The sequence below is a fragment of the Mytilus californianus genome, unplaced genomic scaffold, assembly GCF_021869535.1.
Source record: "Mytilus californianus isolate M0D057914Y unplaced genomic scaffold, xbMytCali1.0.p SCAF_1, whole genome shotgun sequence".
NCBI lineage: Eukaryota > Metazoa > Mollusca > Bivalvia > Mytilida > Mytilidae > Mytilus > Mytilus californianus.
Window position 1 is genome coordinate 78979802 of NW_026262581.1, and position 26863 is coordinate 79006664.

General features: G+C 32.9%; 1 protein-coding gene across 2 annotated transcripts in view; it reads left to right on the plus strand.

Moving 5' to 3' along the window:
* Nucleotides 1-26863, plus strand: part of LOC127708537 (trafficking protein particle complex subunit 13-like) — an 87587-nt gene that overhangs the window by 40721 nt on the left and 20003 nt on the right. The window contains exons 1-5 of one of the 2 annotated variants that reach the window (XM_052213438.1): nt 6895-7014; nt 7854-8022; nt 13757-13841; nt 23278-23408; nt 24139-24211. In XM_052213438.1, the coding sequence (XP_052069398.1) occupies nt 6945-7014; nt 7854-8022; nt 13757-13841; nt 23278-23408; nt 24139-24211 (528 nt within the window). In that variant the 5' untranslated portion in view covers nt 6895-6944. Of the gene's footprint in view, nt 1-6894; nt 7015-7853; nt 8023-13756; nt 13842-23277; nt 23409-24138; nt 24212-26863 lie in introns of those variants that run through there. The other variant, XM_052213447.1, reaches the window with a different exon arrangement.

The following is a 26863-nucleotide window of genomic DNA, read 5'->3' on the forward strand; positions in this document are numbered from 1 at the left end:
AAATTTTGTAAAAAAATAAATCTATTTTTTCCGTATTTTACTTTTAAATGGACTTAGATTTTCTGCCAGGAAACAACATATTCACTCTGTGGTTAAAGTTTTTAAAATTTTAATAACTTTCTTATACTATTTTGGATTTGTACCAAACTTGGACAGAAGCTTGTTTATGATCAAATGCTAGTACCTAGAAGGAAATTTTGTTTTCTTCCAGTTAACATTACATTCAGTCTGCAGTTAAAGTTTTTAAACATTTATTAGATTCATAAACTATCCTGGAATTTTACCAAACTTGGACAGAAGCTTCTTACAATCAAAAGATAGTATCAAGAGGAATATTTTTATTGATTTACTTCCTCATTTTTGTTGAGCCTGCGATTAACAGAATAAGTAGGCGAGACACTGGGTTCCGCGGAACCCTTACGAATTTTTATGCTGAGAAAATTGCATTTGTATTCAGATAGATTGTCAGCACTATTGATTTGTTTCTATACTTATTGTACCCCGGAGCTGTATTAGTGTATAGTATGTCTTATTGTCAGGTTGCTGTCTTTTTGATTTACAATTCATTCTTGCATATTGACCATCTATTTAACTATTTTACAGTTGGATGCCCCCACTGGACTGGGTTCATCTTGGTCTAAGTTTTATCTTTTACATATAGTTCATATATTGTAGATTATCGATCTGTCCTACAGACACATCATTTACTGTATATAGGGTTATTTTAGTATGGGGTTGTGTGTGTAGTTTTGGCCTAGGATTGGGCAGTTAAATCTTTGCTGTATCCCATTTTAACTTTAAATGGCCTTGTACAATGTATTTGAATGAAAGATGAAATATTTGCATAGGGTAAATTTTGCAGTAAAATGTTTACCTTGAAAATAGCAAAAATAGAGACACACTAAATTTTCCTGATGGGCATTATTTCTCTTTTGACTATATTTACTATACATTTCTAAAGTTGATGTTGATGAGCTGTTATAAAAGGGACAGTGTGGGTTTGCATGAACATTCTTCATTAACTGATGATAATTTCATACTCTTACAAACCAAAATTCTATAACCATGCTTAAGATGTTATTATGATTATTAGTGTTTCATAAATTTCATGGTTCAAATATTACCCAATTGACTGTACATGTTTTAGCGCAGGATGTTTTACCTGCAACACGAAAGGACATTTGCGCCTATTGAAAAAGTGTAAATGTTCTTTTTTTAAAAAGCGCAAATGTCCATTAAAAAAAGCACAAATGTCATATCAAAAATTGCAAATGTCCCGCATTGACATATTTTAGCAGTGCAGATTCAAATTTTCTGTATTTATTTGTCAATACTTGTTTGTTTCTAGTCCTGAATGTACTTGTTTTTTATTGCATCATTTGTATGCATGTAAAGTGACTTTACAAACGTTAATTAAGTAGTAAAAATTACTGCATTGACATGTGCCTATAAATGAAAATCCTGATTTTAACTGTACATATTTAAGTAGTTTTTTCTAAGGTAAATGATATTGATTTTTTTTTATTACAAATTACTTCATTGACTTCAAATAGGTTTAGGACTGCAGAAATACAGATATATATGCAATTGACATGTAAATAACATCATTAAAGTTCTTAATGGTAGTTCTTTGATAGTTTCTGATTGAATTCATTCATATTTTTTTCAGCCAAAGGAAATGTTAGAGCTTGACATGAGGTATTTAGAGATGCTGATTGACATTTAAAATTTATGAAATTAAAATGGTTAAAGTTGCAGTCATGTAATTTAACCACTGTGATTGCCGCTTGAGATGCTTTAAGGTTAATTTTATCATTGATTTTGAAAAAGTTGAACACATTATCAGGAAAAATGCTTTTTTTGTAGAAGGGGTGATTTAGAGCTTGACATATGTATAAACTCTAGCCTGTTGTTCAAAACTGTATGTTGACCTTTTGGTTTTTGAGTTGTCATTTGGATTGTTTTCTTATTTACATATACACAATATCTGTGTTTCCTCACATGGAGGGATTTTGATAAAAACTACCATTTTATTCCAATAAGAAAAAAGCATATACTTTTTGATTTGAATGGTCAGTGTTTTTTCTTTCTTTTTAAAAGCTTTTGTGGCCTGATAGTGTACATTAGACTTGTACAGTTCACTTCAGCCTTTACTAGGGAAAATTGCAAGGTGGAATAGATCTAGCTACATAATGAGCTAATGTGAGTTACTTGCTGAAAAAAGTCATTACAGAGAGTTCTATTAACCTTAAAAATAAAACTGACCACTTGGAAATGTTTTTTCTACCAATTTCATTAACTAATTTGCTATAGTCAAATCAAACAGTGAAACTGATAATCTTTATGTTTATTTCATTAGTTTCTTTTACTTTTGTCAAAAGCATCTTCTTATTTTTTTTTTTTTAAATCAAACCAAACCATTTATGTATTAACCAAGGAGAGCTACAAGCCATGTGAATGATACATACTCGTGTTGAAACAGCTTATGAGGTAGCTTTTGATCAGATGCTAGGAAGTATTATGTTATAAAGTTAAGTAGCTTTATTGGCAATTCAAAGCTTTGCCTGAAGCACATTTGGATGACGTGCACAAGCGCTTCATGTAAAAAATGTATGCAAGATCTACCCAATGACAGGCCAATAAAACTGCAAAAAATATAAATTAAAAATCTTGTAATTGCATATTTTCGAAACAACAATGGACAGCAATAAATTAAACACAATATTATAAAACAAACATGTATTCAGGTGTATACAAAACATAAAAACAGGAAAAAAGTAATGCCAGTAAATGCAGGTGTGTCCAATAAATGTGAGTTTTATTTGGTCATAAAACTTCAGTTCCTAAGGCTATTAACCAATAAGAATGCCAGAATCATATGAAACTTATTTCTAATGTTATTAATAGCAAGTGAAGTTTTCCCTATGATATACAAAATGAAGGATAAACATTACAAATAAATTAATAACATGAGTCCGGTCAAATATTTTGCTACGACTTGGAGGATATTCTGAACTTTATGCTACCTCGATTAAAGAAAACATTGGCATGGAATGGGGATAAGGTTAATGATAATGTCACTCTCTTCTTTCATATATAATTCTATTAACTGTTGTGTCTTCTCTTCGTAATTGTCATCATGGTTTTCATTATGAACCATTTTGTAATATTACTTTGTACATTAGTGCCTTACTGCTGCCACATTAACAGTCATATATTAATTGTGTTAAGTACCTTTGTATACAACCTTGAAAATATTGGCTATTTTAATGATGTATAGATTTAGATGTAGGCTTGTGGTCTTTTTTCATATTTATCCATTTTGTTTTCTGATTCCGGAATTACCATTCATATCAAATGGAAAATAGTATATGAATACACGTGACCTAGCATTTGCACTTTGGAATAATGTCAACTCTGTAGACTCAAGAGTTAATGGAATAATCTGCTTTAAGTGGGAGTCTGTATATGATTATCATCAAGTGAAAATTGTCTTAACAATGATAGCAAAAATTTCATGTGATCAATCTGCCTTTTGACATACACAAATCACAGGTACAACACCTGCAGTCAAAAAGGAGGGTGGGGTGGTTATGTCACCTCCCACTGTTCCTAAAAGCAAAAAATACAATTCAAGATTATTAAAGTTGAGATTCAGATTGAATTTTGACAATTAAAGTCTGAGCCTCATGACCCCAAATAAGAGACATCCTGGCCACATGCTTGGCTTTGGGCATTACAGATTCCCATTAAAAAGAAGTGGTATGTTCATGTAGAGAAAAATAAAATAATTTAAATTAAAGCACAAAATGCCATATTGTTTAAATTGCATAATGGCCTGTACATCAAATTCACTACCTACAGGCCCTTCCTTACATGGCATATATACCTTTTAACGCTGACAGCAACCAAAGTTTGATTTATAAGCTGATGAGCAACTTTCCTGGTTTTCCTTTAATTTCACTATTGAGAAGACTTTTGATTACTGGCATTGTTCCATTGTATGCTTCAATTAGATCTATCATCGTTGTAACAAATGTTCAATGGTTTGTTGACTTTTTCTGTAAACAAATATTGGTTTTTGAATATGACTTGCAGGTTAGATGGAGGTAACATACAAACAAATCAGTCTGTCATGTTATTTCTGTTTAGATGTTAACCAAGCATATAAGAAAAAGAAAGTCAAGATTTTTTGGCTGAAGGAAAATTTCAATTTTTTGCTAGATTGCTAAGATACTTTAGTATAGATTTATTCTCTAAAGCTGAAAAAAAAAATGGAAAACCAAACATAACTTTTTTTTAAAATGAATTAAAATATTTCAATTGAAATAAGTTTCCTTGATTAAAATGCTTAAAGCTGCTAAAAATACAAACGTAAACCAATAAAGTTTAACTTCAATTATACCTACTAATTCATACATGTTTTTTTCCCCAGATTTTTATGAAATTTTGCATGCATGTAGAACTTGACCTACATTTGATTATTGAAAAAATGATATGTATAATTTAATATGTGATAGTTATACTTCCACATAAACAATCAATTAAAAACTTGACTACATATCTATAAATGTATCAAATTCATGGAAAAATGATTTTTTTTTTCAATTTGAATTGCAATTTCTTGAAATTCCTTCCAAAAAATTTAGTTTAAAAAAAACATGTTGCAGTGAATGTTTCTGTATTATTGATATGTATTGAAAGAATATGTATGACAGTGTTCTATAGTCATGTGCAACCTGTTGTGCTATGTTGGTTTTTCTTATTGTATGCAAAATATCTGGTTGAATTACATCCTTTGCTCTTCACTGGAAAAGAGGTTTTAGGGTGGGAGAGAGTGTTTCCCTCCCCCTTGCGCACACTCACACACACACACACACTGTGTATGTCTAACATATGTTTATCTGTTTTACCTTAGTGGACAATTTGATTGTTAATATTTGATGCTTTATGCAGTAGGCTTTACTTTCCAATATTTTTTTTTCATATATTATATAAAAATTAACTTTTAGTAAAATTCAGTAAATAACAAACCTATTGTATTTATATATTTTATAAGTAAATACAAATTCAGTATTTGCTTCCAGAAATCAATTAAATGGTAGTTCATGTAATTTAATTCACTATGTATTGAATTTATCCTACAAATTATTTATGCTCGGTCTGTTATTTGATGTGCACTTAAATTTGGTTTTACAGATTATTTAGATGGAAAACATAATATCATTTATTATAAATGTCAAATTTTTTGAAAATGCCACAATATTTCAACAGATATAAGGCCTGTTAATATAGATGTAACACATTCATAAACACAGTTGAACAAGATCATTTTAATAACATTTCAAATTGATACAATTTTCTTCGTTTTAGATATTATAGATGATAATAAATTTTAGACAGCAAAAAGCTGATAGGATGACGCATACTTATTTTAATGCATTTTAGATTATATAATTTTAAAGCAAAAAAATGATTGAAGGCTAATAGATACAGCTTCTGAAGCTGGTTAGATATATTTTAATTTTGGTAAAAGAATTTTAGACTAATGCATAGCTGCTGAAAATGAACATTGTACGCAGAATGCCTTAAATAAAAATAAAAAAAACAAACTTGGTCACTTATAATTTTAGATTTTACTGCAATTTTACAGGAAAAGCTCACAGCTTAATTTTTTACACCCTGCAAACAAAGTTGGTAGGGGGTATATAGGTATCACCTTGTCCATCTGTCTGTCTGTCTTTCTGTGACCTTAACTTTGACTCTGACTTTTGTACTATCAAAGACCAAAATAATGTCACTCTGTCACCTCGACCTTGATCCTATGATAGTTATTTGAGTTGGGGGCATAACTGTTCTCTGGAGAACTTAGGTTAACCAAACTGTCAAACTAAGTGCAGATGCCTTATGGGAAGGTGATTTGTCAGTAAGATTAGGTCATTCTGGTTTTGACCTTTGACCCCAAAAAGTTGATTGACCATTAACCTTCATATGGCTGCAAGCCAAAAATTTCAAAATGTCATTTTCTCAAAACTGATTTTCACAGCAACAACTCAAATGTATGTAGGGGGTATTTGTCTGGCTATGCGAGCAGCTCTAGTTTTTATAGCCCTTTATTGAAATTCATCTTTTATCTGATCAGTTATAAGGAAATGTAAAAGTGATAAATACAATAATAGAATAATATACTGAAATTAGGGGAGTCCTGTAAAATTTGTAATGGTCTCATTCTGTTTCTAATGAATGAATGGAATAAAGGTACAATTAAGGCAGTTGGCAGTACTTGGTGACCATTTTCATAATTCTTTAAAATAATATGTGAATAAATGACTACTGGCTATAAGAAGTTTGTTTCAGTGATGAACCTTAGTTCAGAAGTCAATCTTAAATTAATACCAGTAATTTACTAAAAGCAAAATTTTTAAAATACATTTATACATTGGTTAGTTTTTTTAATATGATGTGAATGTACTGTTAGATAATGTTGTGTTTCCCCACAATCTCCAGAATATTTCAATACATGAACTAATAGCAATCTAGAGTTAAAATACTGTAGTTTTAATTTTTGTACCGAATCATTCTGTATCCAGTGTCAACATAGTTTTTTATTCTAAAAAGTACGTTTGTTTTTGTTTTTGCTGAAACAATTGATGACAAACACAAAAAATAAACACCACAAATGCAAGCTTTTAAAGTTTTTTGCATCTTGAGATTAAAACCCATTAAATGTCTAAAATAAATTGTAGCTACATAATAAACATTAACTTTTTTTTTTTTTAATAAAATCACTTTTGTAATAAGTGGTATACACAGAAGGATAAAATGAATACAACATGTACTTATGTCTGGTGAAGATTAGAGTAAATGTGGTAATTATGATTCAGGAAATTATATACAATAAATACATGTATATTGTATGATTTCCCTTGTGTCACAGATGTGACATGCTTTTTAATGCTAATGAACATATAGATGGCTTTAAAATGTCTGGTGGAAAACAGCTCAAATTGAAAGGTAAAAGTAAATTTTATTGTTCCTGTGCATTGCGTTACAATTACAGATTTATATGTTTGTAACCACACTTGTCAACAAACAATATTGTATACATGTGCTTAGCCTAATTGTCAAGTGAGAGAGTATGTTTCAATATTCTTAAATACTACTAAATGTATATAAACTAGTTTCCTGTTAAATTTTACAGAAATATTTTTCCCTTTTCTGCTCTTAGAATGTTTGACACCCCCTCTCCCCTTTTTTTTTCCAGGTAGCATTTATTGAGGTCTTTTAAATATCAATATTGTGGTTTCTTGTATTATTTTGATATTCAAACACTATATAGATAAGTTTTAGATCATCTGAATGAGATTACTGTACCACACTCTACAAATAACATTTCTTAGAAAAATATATCATATCAGGGCTTTGCTGACATGTAGTTTGCATGGTTTAATTTAAGGAATTGTTTAGGTCATCATTTGATGTCTTTTGTTTACTTGAAAAGGGAAATACCTGCTAAAAATTGTAGGAAATTTCTTACTCAATATCCAAATCCCAATATGACAATGATATTTTGATATCCAAATTTCTCTACGTAATTCAGTACATTTATTTCTATGATTTATCAATTTTACAATTAGAGTTACCTTATGTCAAATACAATAACACCAGTATTTGCCACACAGTATAATTAATTTCATGATTATTCTTCATGTTTAGACACATGGGTGACATCTTCAAAAATGCAGTACTCAGTATACCTTTTCAAGTATGACCTAACCAAGCCAAGCTTTATTATTTTACCTTTGAAATACAAGAGATAATATTTTACAACGATTTTTTTTTATCTTTTCCAGTTATGAGGCTGACTAAGCCTGGCCTGATGGCTTTCCACCCTTTGATTAGTGACAACAGGGATCTGCCTGGTCAGCTGTTCTCTAAACTGAATGATACAGATATAGCCAAACCTATTGGTCTTCCGTACTTTGGTCTTGATGACCTTCTAACCTTGCCACAAAACTTTGGGTAAGTACTCGTCTTTATATGATTTTGTTCAATGTTGAAAATTATCTTTTCCTTATAAAAGAAAAATGTGTTTAAAGATTTTGCAGACCTCTTTTTATGAAATGTTAAATTTCCTTGTGTAACATATCAAGTGTTTCAGGGATTAAAGTAAATATGCTGTAATCTGATGTATGGATTCAAATTTATGAATATTAAAGGAAACTCCATTAAGTTGCCAAATACAGACTAAAGTGGTTGTTGTTTGTTGCTGTATCTCAGATTTGTTTTTCGTTTATATTTTTGTAAATCAGGCCTTTTATAGCTTGCTGTGCAGTATGGGTTTTGCTCATTGTTGAATGACCACCGTAACCTATAGTGGCTACTTCTAATGCATTTGGTCTCTGGTGGAGAGTTGTCTCATTGTCAATCATACTGCATTTTCTTATTTTTGTAAAACTGATGAAAGTACATTATGGTTATAAGAATAGGGTGTTTAGTTGAATAAAAAATTGGAGTACCATTGGTGTCCATGTTGATGTGTGCATCCAAAACCACCTCTTTCATATTGATTCATTGACATAAAGCCATATAATTTGGTGTGTAAATGCATTTTGTGAATTTAACAACTTGAAATAATATGAAGGTTTAATGATCCAAATTATGCAGGTCATTGGCAATGTTTAAGTTTATAAGAGTAATTTAAAAGCTAAGTTCTAAGACTGAGCTGTTTGTGATCGCTCAACCCTCCCCTAACCTGGGACAGCACAATGTAAGAACAAAATGTAAAAATCAGCTGAAAATGACTTGGCACAAAATGATGCAGTATTGTTCTCACTGTTAAATATGGTAATTCATGATATATTATTCCCAAAACATATTTTTCCTTATTGAATCAGAGTTATACATAGAAGCCACTTAAGTGTTATAACATCCAAGAAGTTTGATAGTGTGTTGCCTTGCATTGTCCAGTAACACATATCGATCACTTCTGTCACCTTGGGTTGTCATCATCATCTTTGTCCTATGTGTCACACCTTGTCTACACCCTAAAAACAGCTTTACTAAATTCAACTAGATGGTCCGAGAACACAGTTATCCTACTTTGATTTTCATTGTCTACAAATATAGTCCCTATAGTATGGACAGTGTATAACTTGCAAATTTTTTTCATACACTTTCCAAATTTATCTCCTTATATTTTATGCATGAAATATTAAGCAGGGGGATGAAATTACATGTTAAAAGAATTTGGGTGTAAATGAATTTTTATGTAAAGTAGTGATTTGGTCCTGTTAAAAAAGGTAAAAAATTAGTATGTCTGAAGCTGTCAAACTGAATTATAGACCCCCTTAACATAGAATTGTCAATATTTTGAGTTAGAGTTGGTAGACTTTTCTATAATTTTGATATTATTTGTCCGAAAAGTTGTACACTACACTGTAAAAATCATTTTGAGATAGAGCAAGTGTGATTTTTTTATTTGAATTTATTGTCTTAAAGAAACGCACGAATTTATTGTCTTAAAAAAATGCACTATGAAATAACTGTGTTCTCTGTCCAGATTAACACAGATTCTTATTCAGGATATACAGTTGTGTATATGCAATTTGAATTCTTTATCCTATTGATTGTTGGTGTTATCACATACCAAAACATGGTCTTAGCCATTTCTACTTATATCCATTTACATTTTTTTTTCACGTGCCACCAAGCATACCCAGGGATATGGAAAAGCTGATGTCCTAGCATTTGCCTGTCCATCCCTCTGACATGGTCAGTTATTTTTACAGTTCTTGTCAGATGTCAATAAAATGATGTCAAAGGTTTACATCAGCATTACCCATATATCAAGAGAAGCTGGATTATTTTTCAGAGTTATATGATAGTACTTTGAAATTTAAATAAAGAAAGAAAATCAGCTTTGTAGGCGTTCTCAAGCAACATTTCCTATTGAAATTCAATAAAATTATTGTCAATAATTTACAAAGAAAACGAATCAAAGATGATTAGGTATGGCAGACATGTGTAACATCATAAGACTCATCATTAGTGTCATAAAAAAAACAGTTGGAATTGTAAATTATATGGAAAATCAACATTTTGCTTATCAGCTGACTAAATGATCAACTTTTTTCCCAACAAATCATCTTTATCAAAAAAAATATTTAAATAGATTATACTGGCCTACTGTAAACTTACTTATTTTCGGGGATACTTTATTTCGCATTTTGCCCTTTCTAGCCCACTAAGCGACGATTTAATTTCACGATTTTCAAAATTACTTGATGTAGTAAGATAAGCAAAGATCAAAGCTTTACATATTCGCAACGATTTATATTCGTGTTAAGTTTCTAGTCGCGAAAATAAATCGCTCGCGAAAATAAGTTGGTTTACAGTATTTGGAAATTTCCTATAGACCAGTATAGATCATTCACAGGCATTTGCAGTCTATGGTTAAGAATCAGTGGCGTATCGGAGGGGGGGTTCCAGGGTTGGAACCCCCCCCCCTTTTTTTTGACGGTCAATGCTTTTGAATGGGGACATATGGTTGGAACCCCCCTTTTAAAAATGGCTGGATATGCCCCTGGGAGTGAAGACAGTGTCAACATAACTAAAAGAAAGTAAAAATTCAGGGTAATAACTACCAAACTGCATACTTCCAGAATGCTAGTTTGCGGCAATTAACATCATATTTTTTTATTGCAAGATGATGTTAGCACTTTCTGTGAGCAAACTGCATGCATTGAAGACTAACATTATGCTTGTCACAAGCTTGCTGCAAGCATGCTGCTATAACAAAGCTTAATTTTTGATTGCAAGATGCTTGCTGCAAGGTAGATGATGATTATGTAATTTTCTGTGTGCATGTGCATGCAAACTGCAAGCAAGTCAATGATTGCAGGAAGGATCTACAGGGATTACATAACATATTTTGACTGATATGCACTTAGATAAAACTTTAAGTGATGTCATTTATGATGTCATCAGCGTTTTGGCAGTCAATGATTGCAGGAAGGTAGTACAGGGAATACATAACATATTTTGACTGATATGCACTTAGATAAAACTTAAAGTGATGTCATTTATGATGTCATCAGTGTTTTGGCAGTCAATGATTGCAGGAAGGTAGTACAGGGATTACATAACATATTTAGACTGATATGCACTTAGATACTTTAAGTGATGTCATTTATGATGTCATCAGTGTTTTGGCAGTCAATGATTACAGGAAGGTAGTACAGGGATTACATAGCATATTTTGACTTATATGCACTTAGATACGTTAAGTGATGTCATTTATGATGTCATCAGTGTTTTGGCAGTCAATGATTGCAGGAAGGTAGTACAGGGAATACATAACATATTTTGACTGATATGCACTTAGATAAAACTTTAAGTGATGTCATTTATGATGTCATCAGTGTTTTGGCAGTCAATGATTGCAGGAAGGTAGGACAGGGATTACATAACATATTTTGACTGATATGCACTTTAATAAAACTAAAAGTGATGTTATTTATGATGTCATCAGTGTTTTGGCTGTCAATGATTGCATGAAAGTAGTACAGGGTTTACATAACATATTTTGATTAATATGCACTTACTAATAGATAGAACTTTAAGTGATGTCATTTATGATGTCATCAGTGTTTTGGCAGTCAATGATTGCAGGAAGGTAGTACAGGGAATGCATAACATATTTTGACTGATATGCACTTAGATAAAACTTTAAGTGATGTCATTTATGATGTCGTCAGTGTTTTGACAGCAATGTTTGAGAAGAATAGCAGGCAGAAAAAGGAGCTCTTTTTGGTTTCATGCACTTAAAATAATTGTCAAATTATGCTTTTTTCTACAAAATCAAGGTCAAATTGGGAGAGGCAAGCAGCTAATACTAGTATTTTTTTATGCCTCCCCCCCCTAAGCAAAGTTTTTCTCATGCAAATTTTATGAAACTCATACACAATTCGAATTTTGGCAGTAAGTCACTTACGGTTCTTAAGTTATGCCCCTTTATAATTTGATAATTGCAATTTTTTTCATTTCCACACTCGTATGAAATTTTATGAAACTCATAAGAGTTCCAATTTGGGCAGTGAGTCACTGACTGCTCTAGAGTTATGCTCCTTTAAAACTTGAAAAATTGCTAATTTTTTCTTTTCCGAGCTCTAACTTAATATGTTTGACTCATTTAAAGTTGATGAAACTCATACACAATGCTAAGCACAACGCTCAGATTTTTCATTCAGGACAAAAATTGTGAACTTCACTTAAATACTATTTAGGTCATAAATGCTTAGTTTACCAAATAAACAAGTAAAGTTAACAAAGAAATTAGAAGTAGAAGAACCAAAGCATTATTCAAGAACTGAGAAATTCACTGGAAACAACAAAACTTATAACTTATTACATAAGAAATAAAAACAAAACAGTGAAAATATGAAAATAACACACAGCACAAAAATACCTATGACAAGATCAATAGAACTCTTTAAAATCTAGCAGTGACATCAAATGCTCTCAAAAAGTATTTTCACGTATTATTTATGCAAGCTTAAGCAGGGGTATTCGTGTCCTCAGACACATTTTATCCTGTAGTACCTATTGAGTGTACTTTCAGCTGGCATATAATTTAAACATTGTATGATGTTTATGAACATATAAAGGGAAAGGGGGGGGGGACAAAATTTCTTGATTAAAGTAATGGCTTCATTGGTTAGGGGTCACTTATGACACTCACACTTTACTTTAATCGTTATTTATCAATTAAGACAAAAATAACAAAAAATTGGAGAATCTAAGGAATTAAAAATGTTCTACATGGTAAAACATATCAAATGAAATATAGGATTAGTCCCCAAGGGTCATCCCCACCCCCTGCCATTTGTGAATGTTCTAATATCTTGTAAATGGTCAAGATCCCCACACCTAATTCATGAATATATATTCCTGTTTGTCATGTCACTATGATTTGAATGATATATTGGCTGAGACCCAAGGGTTCATCCCGACCCCTGTCATTTGAGACATTGCATTGGGTATAAATAAAAGAAGTCCCATGGGGTCATCCTCACCCTTGTCATATGAGAATGTTTTTATATCTTGTAAATGGCTGAGATCCCCACCCCTAAACCATATATTTTCTGTGAGATGAATTGAATGAATAATATGGGGGATCCCAAGCGCTTTATACTTATGGGGGCATTGTTTAGGAGACTTTGTAACAGCACAATCATTTCTTGTCCTGCATTAAAATCGCAATCATCCTGCAATCAAACCGTGATCATCAGCCAATTGAACCATAATCATCCTGCAATCAAACCATGATCATCCTACAATAAAACCGCAATCAAATAAGATTGCAGTTTGCTTGCAGTTTGATTGCGCAATCAACCATTATGCACTGTTTCAATTACTGTCAAACTGCTAGCATGCAGCATGCATGCATTCTAAACATGATTATGGCATGCTTGTAATCAATGGTTGTGGTTTTGGTTTGTGATATACATTCAAATGCTGGAAAAGTACATATAAATCCTTATAAAAATATATTGGAATTTTAAAACAAGCTCATGTGTATCAGTACAAGTTTATTTGACTTTTCCAGTCTAAGGTCACTGTGAATCTATTGCTAGGTTAACATTGTCACAGCTTTCCATTTTTTTCCCATATTGTCTGTTTAAATGATACAAATTGATTTTTATTGCATATATTATTATACAACTGGTATTTATTATAATTTTATATATTTTAGGAACATTTTCCTTGGAGAGACATTTTCTAGTTATATTAGTGTGCACAATGATAGTATGCATACATGTAAAGAAATAGTACTAAAAGTAGGTATACTTTACTATATGACCATTTAATTTAAGAGACATAACCCCGAGTCCCCTTCAAACAGAATGATTGAAATATTACATCTATCATAAAGACATTTAAAAGATATACTGTAAATTCAGAAATTATTGCATTTATTATTGCAATTTTTGAAGAATGGACAAAAATGTGAGATTTATTATTGCCATTTTGGGAAAATCTGCATACAGATATATGTTCCAGATATCAGAATCTGAGTTCTTATTTCTTATTCTGAATTGACCTTCAAGAATGCTCAAACCCAATTATTTTAAAGCCAAAGATGTATAAATACCTAAAAACTGAAGGAGCAATGACCAAAAAGGACCAAAAAGTCAAATCCACCTAAGGTCAATATTGCCTGAGGGAAAAACCATAGTTTCTTAATCATTTCTAATTTTCAGAAAGATATGTTATTAACCATGTCAAAACGGGAGCACTGACTACTGAGCTAACGATACCCCCAGGAACTAGCAGTCCACCAGCAGCGGTATCAACCAAGTGCAAGAAAATAAAAATAACACATTATATATACATTTTGTGCATCAGAAGTGCTTTTCTGGATGTTTCATTACCAGGAACATTCAAACCTAAATATTTGAAAGTCAATGATATTTAGATACTTTAATACTGAAAGATTGCCCACTTAAAAATAACTTGTTGTCAATCCATACAAAAATATTTCCAGAAAAATGAACGGAAACCATAATATATGGGTTTTGGTGGTGTCTAGCTGCATTAAATGTTATTTGTAAAAATTGTGCATGACTGCTTAATTGGTATCCAACATTGACCATCATCAACTGTATGTTGAATTGACTCAAGATAAACATGTTAGAAGTACCTTTCTGTCATAAGAACCAAATTAATAACTCATGACAGTATTTGTCTACGAACCCAATAATTACATGATAATAGTTAAGATATGTATTTGATGGTTTACATTATCAGGTGTACACAGTTGGAGTACAATTATTACACCATTTTTATGTCATCAAGAGATATTGCACTGGGTTTTGCGCTGGTTTTTTTGTTCCCCTGCAATGCATTCTTTTTTTTTAACGATGGAATATAAATTCATCTGTCAGAAGTGCAATTGTTGGTGTTTAGATGATAAGAGAGATGTTTCCCCCATATTGTCTTGTCATTATCCTTGCATCAACTCCCACAACTTCAACATAATGTTACACGCTTGTAGTAATTACCTACAAAGCATCTACCATTGTTTTACTATTGTTACTTGTAGTTATTTCATAATCTATCCCGAAACCAAAAAAAAAACTTATATTTTCAAGGTCTTCTACTGCTGTGATGAGAATTGGATGTTCTAACTCATATTGTCAGAATGAAACTTAACAGACAAACATAGTTTTTAATATCTTGAAAAATGTGTTTTTGAAACATTTTTGCTATGGTATAATCATCTTTTTTTTTCTCAGATGATAAATCTTTTGTCTGAGTAATTTGGAAATCTTTGTGTCAATGATTTGTAATTGAAGGTTCAAATGTAATCTGGCAACAAACATCAAATTATGTTTTATTTGCAACTAATGATGTTTACTTTCCACACTTTCTATGACACTGTTTTGCGATAGCTATTCTTACCAGGCTTTAGGTACTATATAGAATTTTGTGGTTATTCCATTTTTCCACTGTTGAGTCATGTGTCCTTTGAGAGTACAAGTTGACAAATTGTTTTGTATGCATGTCTGTTTTTTATGCCCCCGCCGAAGCAGAGGGGGCATTGAGTTTTACCCTTGTCCATCCGTACATCCCAAAATTGGTTTCCCTTCACTAACTTAAGTTTGCCTCAACCAAATGTTATCAAACTTATACACAATGTTTATTACCACACAGATCAAGTTTGAATTTTGGTGGCATACCTTTAATCGTTCTAGAGTTATGCCCCTTTATAAATGGAAAAATTGCAAAATTTTTCATTTCCGTTCTCTAACTTTAGTTTGCCTCATCCAAATGTTATGAAACTTATACATAATGCTTATTACCACAATACACAGATCAAGTTTGAATTTTGGGGGCATCACTTTTACTGTTCTAAAGTTATGTCCCTTTACAAATGGAAAAATTGCTAAATTTTTCATTTTTTCCAAAAATATCAATGTCATTATTCAAGTAATTTTTAAAATTGGAGTTATCTTCCTTTGCCCATGATTATAGTTAAATCAACTACAATCAATGCTTTATACAATGCAATGTTTAATTTTGCCTTCCACTGATAAAACACAGATCAAGTTGAATTTGGGTAGTGTTACTTTAACCATTATTAGCTCACCTGGCCCGAAGGGCCAAGTGAGCTTTTCTCATCACTTGGTGTCCGTCGTCCGGCGTCGGCGTAAACTTTTTACATTTTGAACTTCTTCTAGAGAACCACTGAATGGAATGAAACCAAACATGGCATGAATGTTCCTTATGAGGTACTGACCAAGTGTTGTTACTTTGTAGCGGATCCATCATCCAAGATGGCCGCCAGCGGGGGACTTAGTTTAACATAGGACCCTATGGGAAATATATACAAATGTCTTCTTTTAGAGAACTACTGAATGGAATGAAACCAAACATGGTATGAATGTTCCTTATGAGGTGCTGACCGAGTGTTGTTACTTTGAAGCCGATCCATATTTCAAGATGGCCGCCAGCGGGGGACTTAGTTTAACATGTAACCCTATGGAAATACATACAAATGTCTTCTTTTAGAGAACCACTGAATGGAATGAAACCAAACATGGTATGAATGTTCCTTATGAGGTGCTGACAGAGTGTTGTTACTTTGAAGCCGATCCATATTTCAAGATGGCCGCCAGCGGGGGACTTAGTTTAACATGGGACCCTATGGAAATACATACAAATGTCTTCTTTTAGAGAACCACTGAATGGAATGAAACCAAACATGGTATGAATGTTCCTTATGAGGTACTGACAGAGTGTTGTTACTTTGAAGCCGTCCATAATCCAAGATGGCCGCCAGCGGGGGACTTAGTTTAACATAGGACCCTATGGGAAATACATACAAATGTCTTCTTTTAGAGAACCACTGAATGGAATGAAACCAAACATGGCATGAATGTTTCTTATGAGGTGCTGACCGAGTGTTGTTACTTTGAAGCCGATCCATAATCCAAGATGGCCACCTGCAGGGGACTTAGTTTAACATGGGACCCTATGAGAAATACATACAAATGTCTTCTTTTAGAGAACCACTGAATGCAATGAAACCAAACATGGCATGAATGTTCCTTATGAGGTGCTGACCAAGTGTTGTTACTATGAAGCTGATCCATAATCCAAGATGGCCACCAGAAGGGGACTTAGTTTAACATTGGACCCTATGGGAAATACATAAAAATGTCTTCTTTTAGAGAACCTCTGAATGGAATGAAACCAAACATGGCATGAATGTTCCTTATGAGGTGCTGACTGAGTGTTGTTACTATGAAGCTGATCCATAATCCAAGATGGCCGCCAGCAGGGGACTTAGTTTAACATAGGACCCTATGGGATATACATACAAATGTCTTCTTTTAGAGAACCACTGAATGGAATGAAACCAAACATGGCATGAATGTTTCTTATGTGGTTCTGACCGAGTGTTGTTACTTTGAAGCCGATCCATAATAAATCCAAGATGGCCGCCAGCAGGGGACTTAGTTTAACATGGGACCCTATGAGAAATACATACAAATGTCTTCTTTTAGAGAACCACTGAATGGAATGAAACCAAACATGGCATGAATGTTCCTTATGAGGTGCTGACCGAGTGTTGTTACTTTGAAGCCGATCCATAATCCAAGATGGCCGCCAGCGGGGGACTTAGTTTAACATAGGACCCTACGGGAAATACATACAAATGTCTTCTTTTAGAGAACCACTGAATGGAATGAAACCAAACATGGCATGAATGTTCCTTATGAGGTGCTGATTGAGTGTTGTTACTATGAAGCCAATCCATAATCTAAGATGGCCGCCAGCGGAGGACTTAGTTTAACATAGGACCCTATGAAAAATACGTACAAATGTTTTCTTTTAGAGAACCATTGAATGGAATGAAACCAAACATGGCATGCATGTTCCTTTTGAGGTGCTGACCAAGTGTTGTTACTTTGAAGCCGATCCTTCATCCATGATGGCTGCCAGATGGGGACAATGTTTAACAAAGGACCCTATGGACAATACATACAAATGTCTTCTTTTAGAGAACCACATACTGAATGGATTGAAACCAAACATGGCATGAATGTTCCTTATGAGGTGCTGACTGAGTGTTGTTACTATGAAGCTGATCCATAATCCAAGATGGCCGCCAGCAGGGGACTTAGTTTAACATAGGACCCTATGGGATATACATACAAATGTCTTCTTTTAGAGAACCACTGAATGGAATGAAACCAAACATGGCATGAATGTTTCTTATGTGGTTCTGACCGAGTGTTGTTACTTTGAAGCCGATCCATAATAAATCCAAGATGGCCGCCAGCAGGGGACTTAGTTTAACATGGGACCCTATGAGAAATACATACAAATGTCTTCTTTTAGAGAACCACTGAATGGAATGAAACCAAACATGGCATGAATGTTCCTTATGAGGTGCTGACCGAGTGTTGTTACTTTGAAGCCGATCCATAATCCAAGATGGCCGCCAGCGGGGGACTTAGTTTAACATAGGACCCTACGGGAAATACATACAAATGTCTTCTTTTAGAGAACCACTGAATGGAATGAAACCAAACATGGCATGAATGTTCCTTATGAGGTGCTGATTGAGTGTTGTTACTATGAAGCCAATCCATAATCTAAGATGGCCGCCAGCGGAGGACTTAGTTTAACATAGGACCCTATGAAAAATACGTACAAATGTTTTCTTTTAGAGAACCATTGAATGGAATGAAACCAAACATGGCATGCATGTTCCTTTTGAGGTGCTGACCAAGTGTTGTTACTTTGAAGCCGATCCTTCATCCATGATGGCTGCCAGATGGGGACAATGTTTAACAAAGGACCCTATGGACAATACATACAAATGTCTTCTTTTAGAGAACCACATACTGAATGGATTGAAACCAAACATGGCATGAATGTTCCTTATGAGGTGCTGACTAAGTTTTGTTACTTTGAAGCTGATCCTTCATCCATGATGGCCGCCAATGGGGGGACTTCCTTTAACATAAGACTCTATGGGAAATACATACAAATGCTTCTTCTAGAGGTGCACTGAATGGAATGAAACCAAAACATGGCATAAATGTTTCTTATGAGGTGCTGATTAAGTGTTGCTACTTTGTTGCCAATTTACTGTTCAAGATGGCCACCAGGATTTTTTATTAAATTACAGGACCAATATTAAACCAAATTTGGCCTCACTCATTATTAGGGTATCTGTTATGATTTTAATCTATTTTTACATGATTTCCAAAACCAAAGTAGAATCAGGTGAGCGACACAGGCTCTTGAGAGCCTCTAGTTGGGTTATGCCCCTTTATAAATCGAAAAATTGCAAAATTTTTAGTTTCCATTCTGTAACTTAAGTTTGCTCCAACCAAACATAATGAAACCTATACACAATACTCATTACCACAAAACTAAGATCAAGTACAAATATTGTTTCCGTTCTATAACTTTAGTTTGCTTCAACCAAATGTTATGAAACTTATACACAATGCTTATTACTACATAATACAGATTAAGTACGAAATTCGGTGGCGTCACTTTTACCATTCTTGAGTTATGTCCCTTTATAAACATAAAAATTGCTGAATTTTTCATTTCCGTTCTCTGACTTTAGTTTGTCTCAACCAAATGTTATAAAACTTATACACAATGGTTCTAGAGTTATGCGTGTTTACAAATAGAAAAATTGTTGAATTTTTCGTTTCTGTTCTCTACTTAAGTTGGCCTCAACCAAATGTTATGAGACTTACACACAATGCTTATTACCACAAAACTCGGATCAAGTTCAAATTTGGGTAGCGTCACTTTTACCGTTCTTCAGTTATGTCCCTTTATAACTATATGATATGCAAGCGGGGGCATCATCTGTGTCCACATGTGGACACAATCCACATTTATTTGTATTAATTTGTCCAAGTTGATCTTTTTGGTTAAAATTTCTTAAAGGAGTTTTGTATAAAATGCATGTGCTATCAAAAGGAAACTTTACCTTTGTATAATGATTTAATTGATGTGAACTATGAACTAAAGGATGATTTGAACTACAATTTATTGTACAATGATCATGATTAAAGTTTAAGTATTAGGCAAGTTTGAAATGAAGTATATGTGCTAATCACACGAAGATTTTTCAAATATACCTGAAATATATGCAAACAAGATTGTATGACCTACATTTCATGATTTAATGATAAAGTTAAACTTTTGTTTAGGTTAAGGAATGTTTGATAAGTATACTAGTAAGTATATGGTTTTCAATGGCATTAAGATGTAAACAACAGAAAATGTATGTCAAGTGATTATGGTCATTGTTTAGTCAAAGCTCAAATTAGGGAACTTCTTTGTTGAATCCATTCGGATATAAAGAAGTGGAAATATAGGTCAGTTTGATGATCTAATAGTGTGTAATAGTTAGTAATAAATGGGAAAGTACAAGTTATTTATATTTTGGGTTATAGTATTCCTATACCAACTCATAGCTCATTTTTATAGAGTGAGAGACCCATATTCGCCGCATAATTCGTTCATTTCCACTTACATCCGACCTACATTCGAATATTTGGAACTTTTTATGAAGGTTTCAGAAATTTAACTATATGAAAAAAATGTTTGATAAAGAAATTATCTTCAAAACATTGGTTAATTGTTCTAAAAACGAACGCAAACTCAAGAGGAAATCAAGTTGTTCGTGTACCATGGGGGACACATTTTCGCCGCAATGTATGATATGACCATCCTCATTATCCTGGTATATTATAAAAACGAATGTTTGCAATTACATGAATTAGCTTGAGAGATCATTCCTATACGATTTTTCTCACAAATATTTACTTTAAGACTGCGCATGATTGCCATATAAATCTTACATAATTGTCAAAATAATTTAAAAACACCTGCGTATTTCTCAATATGTGCGAATAACCTTGGAAATGGGGTAAAGAGGAATATCGACAGTTGTAACATTACAAACAGCCTTTACCATCTATTTAGGCAAATATTGGGTAAAGGCACACAAATTTTACAGAAAAAATAGCAAATCGGCGAAAATGTGTCCAAGGCGAATATGCGCCACCCACTCTACAGACCTATGTGTGAAAGCAGGACACAGTGTCTATTGGAGGTACACTCAGTTTAACTTGTCTTCTTATTATTTGATACATGTCATGATATCACTAGTGAACTTCAAAACAAAATAAAAAGACTTCTGGAAATAATTATGGTATTTGAGCCTTTTTCTTACTGAAACTGTGTCTCTCAAAATAATTTTCCAGCCATTTTGTTGGTTAATGCAGTCAACTTTCCCTTTTTGGATTTACCTTTGGGCTTGGTATATTTTGTTATGACACTTTTTACTAAAATTGAAATAGCATTTATTTTCATAACAATTTAAATGAAAACAATTGTTGCAGAGTGGCATTGAAATGTCTTAAGTTAACTATAAGAAATATTTACCATGCCTTATTGAAAGAGTGAACAGAAGAATGGTCCACTCAGTAAAAAGATGGCTAAGGGTTATTAACTCTTGGTGTTAGTTCATCTGGTGTTTTCGAAAGACTTCTAATGAACCATCAACAATGCACTTGATTCTCACTGTGTATCTAAAGATCTTGTCAAAATATGATTTATGAATTGTATTTTTTACAATGAATAGCCACAAAATTAGAGAAACAGACTTGATTAAGCAAGGATTGTTAAGTGTGGTTAGAAGCATATCAGCCATTTGTCCAATGCTATTCAATTGGGACTTGCTTCATTTTGACCACAATCTGAAATTTTCATTAGATAAAAAAAGAGAAAGATTGTGCAGAGTATGGATTTGAATTTAAAATTAATATTTTCTGCATTGAAATATTGTTTTTTGAGGTAAAGCTAAAATTTTACTAGTTTAAGTTGAGTCAGAATTTGCATTTAAATATTAAAATTACATCATATAGAATTATTTCGTAAACAATATCATTAATGATTGCATGATTAGCCTCCTGAATTTTATCAGGAAGTATATTTCTTATCAAGAAGAAAAAAATAAAGTCACCTATTTATTGAAAATTCAGTTAAGCAGACATAACTGTAAAAAGGATGAAATTTTTTTTCTGCCACCAATTTTATTATGTCTGCATAGTGCACTATATGCACAGAAGCAAACAAGGTACATTACCATTGTTACATAAAAGTCACAACAGAGTGAGTAATAGGACATAGAGTGAACATGTGGAGATCATACAGTAATTGTATATAGCATAGTTGTAATAATAATTATTATAAGAATAAAGAAGAAATATTATATTATCTGGTACAATAATACAGAAGTAACAGAGATCACCCCCTGTTTTTGGTGGAGTTTGTGTGGCTCAGTCTTTATTTTTCTATTCAGTTTTTTTCCCACCATCTTTTGTTTTTAGCCATGGAATTTTCAGTTTATCTCGACTTATGAGTTTTGAATGTCACTTGGTATACCTGCCTCTTGTTTACAGTGTTTGATATGAATAAAAGAAGGTGTGGGTATATGTTGATGAGACAGCAATCCAGTAACTAAAAAAACGGAAGGCATTTAAAGTTCAACAATATTTACATGTCTGTAAAATATTTCAAACTCTAAATCACACAGTCTACAAAAGTTGTTAATAAATATGATATAGACTATCTAAGATCTGTCATTAACACCAATATCTGTAAATATTAGGAAAAACATATTAGATTTGATAAAAGATGATTGCTGACAATCTCAAGGTTCCAGAACTGATCAAATTTTGCTTATTTTAGAAATTAATATCGAAGAATTGATTATGATTCATTTTTCTGTACTGTAAATTCAGAAATTATTGCATGCATTTATTATTGCAATTTTTTAAGAATAGACAAACATGCAAAATTAATTATTGCGATTTCAGGAAAATTTGCAGACAGATATATGTATCCAATTCAGAATGCAAGTTCTTATTATTGCAATACTCAACCAGTCCCATTATTTGCATTAATAAAAACCTTGCAATAATTTCTGAATTATTAGTACTTGGAAATATCCTTAAGCTACATACCATAGTGCACATTATTTTATTTTTTTCATAAAGAAAAGGAATGTTTTATCTACCCTTCTTTCAAGTTCTTTGTGTATCATTATCCTGCCAACATTACAAATTTGACTCAAAATCTTATGTTATAACCATTAAAATGTTTTTATTTACATCCTTTCATTATTGTTAGCAAGTTCAGAAGCAAAGATAATTCAATTTGCAGGTTGACCTACAGACCAGTTCACAAAGATTGATGTTATCAGGTGCCAATTCAGACCCTGTTGGTGAATTGGGTCCAGACCACAGTATAGATGATGTCATACATCATGAAGTCAAAGAGCTTGGAACTCATATGTAAATATTGTGTGATAAATCATATACATTATATAGCAAACTTGGCATTTAATAGTGAAAAAACTTTGAAAAAACGAAAAATACATTTTAAATGCTTTCTGTGGGATGGTCTGTTTTTTTGTCTTTTTGATGTCTTTAGACAAAAAGAAAAATCTGAAAAGCTGGAATTATAAGTCTTGTATTTTTTCTTCTTCAAGGGATCAAAAGGCCTGAAATTGTACCTTTAATTAGTGCTCACAATTTTTATATCATCCAAACTGGGTGAAATTAATTCTTTTAGGCAATCAAAACAAATTTTGTGTTATATTTATAAATTCCAAGTTATGAGGAACAAAAAAGGTCCCAAATTTACACATGAATCTTAGATTATTGTATCAATCCTTTTTATGTATCAAGCCTTTTTATGTATCAAGCATAATACTGTGTCTGAAGATGCTTTTGATATATAACTGTTCAATTTCTCTTTTTCAAAATGCCATCAGCATAGTCTAGTCATTAGTCATGGTCAAAAGTTGATTTGTCATGGTTAAGAGTTGGTTTGTCATGGTTAAAAGTTGGTTTGTCATGGTTAATAGTTGGTGTTTTTTGCTTGTTAAGTTTCAAACAATAAAACATCATTTTATCTGTTACATTTATTACTATGATTTCATATGTTTCCAGAAAACTGACAATTGTCATATAATAAAGGTATTTCAGATTTGAAGATTAATGCGACTTTTTTATGTTTCAGATTGGTATGTGCTGTTAGTTACACAACAAACACTGGTGACAAAATGGCTTTCAGAAAGTTCTTCAAATTCCAGGTAATCATCCTTCAATTGATTACAATAAATCTGTATTTTCAATGGATGTAACAAAGATCCTTACTTCACACAAGACAATTTTAAAAATACAATTGTATACGAAAAGATATTTCAAACATTTAGCTTTATATTTATGTCCCCTTTCCTTATTCTAATAATTGTGTTTTAATGATCTCACCGCTCATCCTATTTTAGCTAAGCTTTGCAGGAATGATGTGATTAAGGTCTTCTACAACCAGTACTCATTTGGTTCAAATCAGATGATAAAACATTGCTGTCAGATACTATCTTTGATTCCCTTTTGCAAATTTACAAAATCTCAACTGAAACAACATGCCGAAATGTTTCAAACATAGGTGATTATTGATTGAAAGACCCTCTACAAAACACCCTTTTTAGCTCACCTGGCCTGAAGGTCCAAGTGAGCTTTTCTCATCACTTGGCGTCCGTCGTCCGTTGTCGTCGTCGTCGTTAGCTTTTTACAAAAATCTTCTCCACTGAAACCACTGGGCCAAATTTAACCATACTTGGCCACAATCATCATTAGGGTGTCTAGTTTAAAAAATATGTCCGAAGACCCCGCCAACCAACCAAGATGGCCGCCATGGCTAAAAATAGAACATAGGGGTAAAATGTAGATTTTGGCTTATATCTCTGAAACCAAAGCATTTAGAGTAAATCTGACATAGGGTAAAACTGATTATCAGGTCAAGATCTATCTGCCCTGAAATTTTCAGACAAATCTGACAACCTGTTGTTGGGTTGCTGCCCCTGAATTGGTAATTTTAAGGAAATTTTGCAGTTTTGGTTATTATCTTGAATATTATTATAGATAGAGATAAACTGTAAACAGCAATAAAGTTCAGCAAAGTAAGATCTACAAATAAGTTGTCATGACCAAAATTATCAGTCGACCCCCTTTAGGAGTTATTGCCCTTAATAGTCTATTTTTAACAATTTTTTGTAAATTTTTGTAATCTTTTACAAAAATCTTCTTCTTTGAAACTACTGAGACAAATTTAACCATACTTGGCCATAATCATTATTAGGGTATCTAGTTTAAAAAATTTGTCCGATGACCCCGCCTCCAACTATCATGGCCGACTTGGTTAAAAATAGAACATAGGGGTAAAATGCAGTTTTTGGTTTATATCTCTGAAACTAAAGCATTTAGAGCAAATCTGACAGGTGGCAAAAATGTTCATCAGATTTAGATTTATCTGCCCTGAAATTTTCAGATGAATCAGACAACCTGTTGTTGGGTTGCTGCCCCTGAGATAGTAATTTTACAAAAATTTTGCAGTTTTTATATGACCGCAAAAAAATTTTTGTGGTCGTATATTGGTATGACGTTGGCGTCGTCGTCGTAGTCGTTGTCGTCGTTGTCGTCGTCGTCGTCGTCCGAAGACACATTGGTTTTCGCACTCTAACTTTAGTTTAAGTGAATGGATCTCTATGAAATTTTACCACAAGGTTCAATACCACAAAAGGAAGGTTGGGATTGATTTTTGGGGGTTATGGTACCAACAGTAAAGGAATTAGGGGCCAAAAAGGGGCCAAAAATAAGCATTTTTGTAACTTCCAGACATAACTTGTGTGTTAGTGTATGGATCTCTCTGACATTGTACCACAAGGTTCCATATCACAAAAGGAATGCTGGGATTGATTTTGGGGGTAATTGCCTCAAAATTTTAGGAATTAGGGGCCAAAAAAGGGGCAAAAAACAAGCATTTTTCTAGTTTCATGACAATAACTTGTGTGTCAGTGTATGGATCTTTCTGAAATTGTACTACAAGGTTCCATATTACAAAGGGAAAGCTGGAATTGAGTTTGGGGGTAATTGCCGAAACGTTTAGGAATTGGGGGGCCAACAAGGGGCCAAAAAACACATTTTTCTAGTTTCCAGACAATAACTTGTGTTCAAGTGTATGGATCTCTCTGAAATTGTACTGCAAGGTACCATACCACAAAGAGAAGGCTGGGATTGATGATGGGGGTAATTGCCTCAATATTTTAGGAATTAGGGGCCAAAAAGGGGCAAAAAACAAGCATTTTTCTAGTTTCAGGACAATAACTTGTGTGTAAGTGTATGGATCTTTCTGAAATTGTACTACAAGGTTCCATATCACAAAAGGAAAGTTGGGTTTGAATTTGGGGGTAATTGCCCCAAACGTTTAGGAATTTGGGGCCAAAAAGGGGCCAAAAAACACATTTTTCTAGTTTCCAGACAATAACTTGTGTTCAAGTGTATGGATCTCTCTGAAATTGTACTGCAAGGTACCATACCACAAAGGGAAGGCTGGGATTGAGTTTGGGGGTGATGAATCATAAGGGGGTTCAAAAAATTTGGGGGGGGGGGGGATATTTTTTTTTTTCTTTTTTTCCTTTTTTTTTTCTTTTAAAATTTTCCATTTTAAGTTGGTTATTTCTGATTTATATTTAAAAGCAAATAATAATGATATGGTAGGAGATACACACCAAAGAGGATGTGTAAATTATTATATAATATGTATTGTGCAATAGCAAGAAATTTTCAATTGCACAGTATTGCACAATAGCAAGAAATCTTCAATTGCACAGTATTGCGCAATAGCAAGAAATCTTCAATTGCACAGTATTGCACAATAGCAAGAAATATCCAATAGCACAATA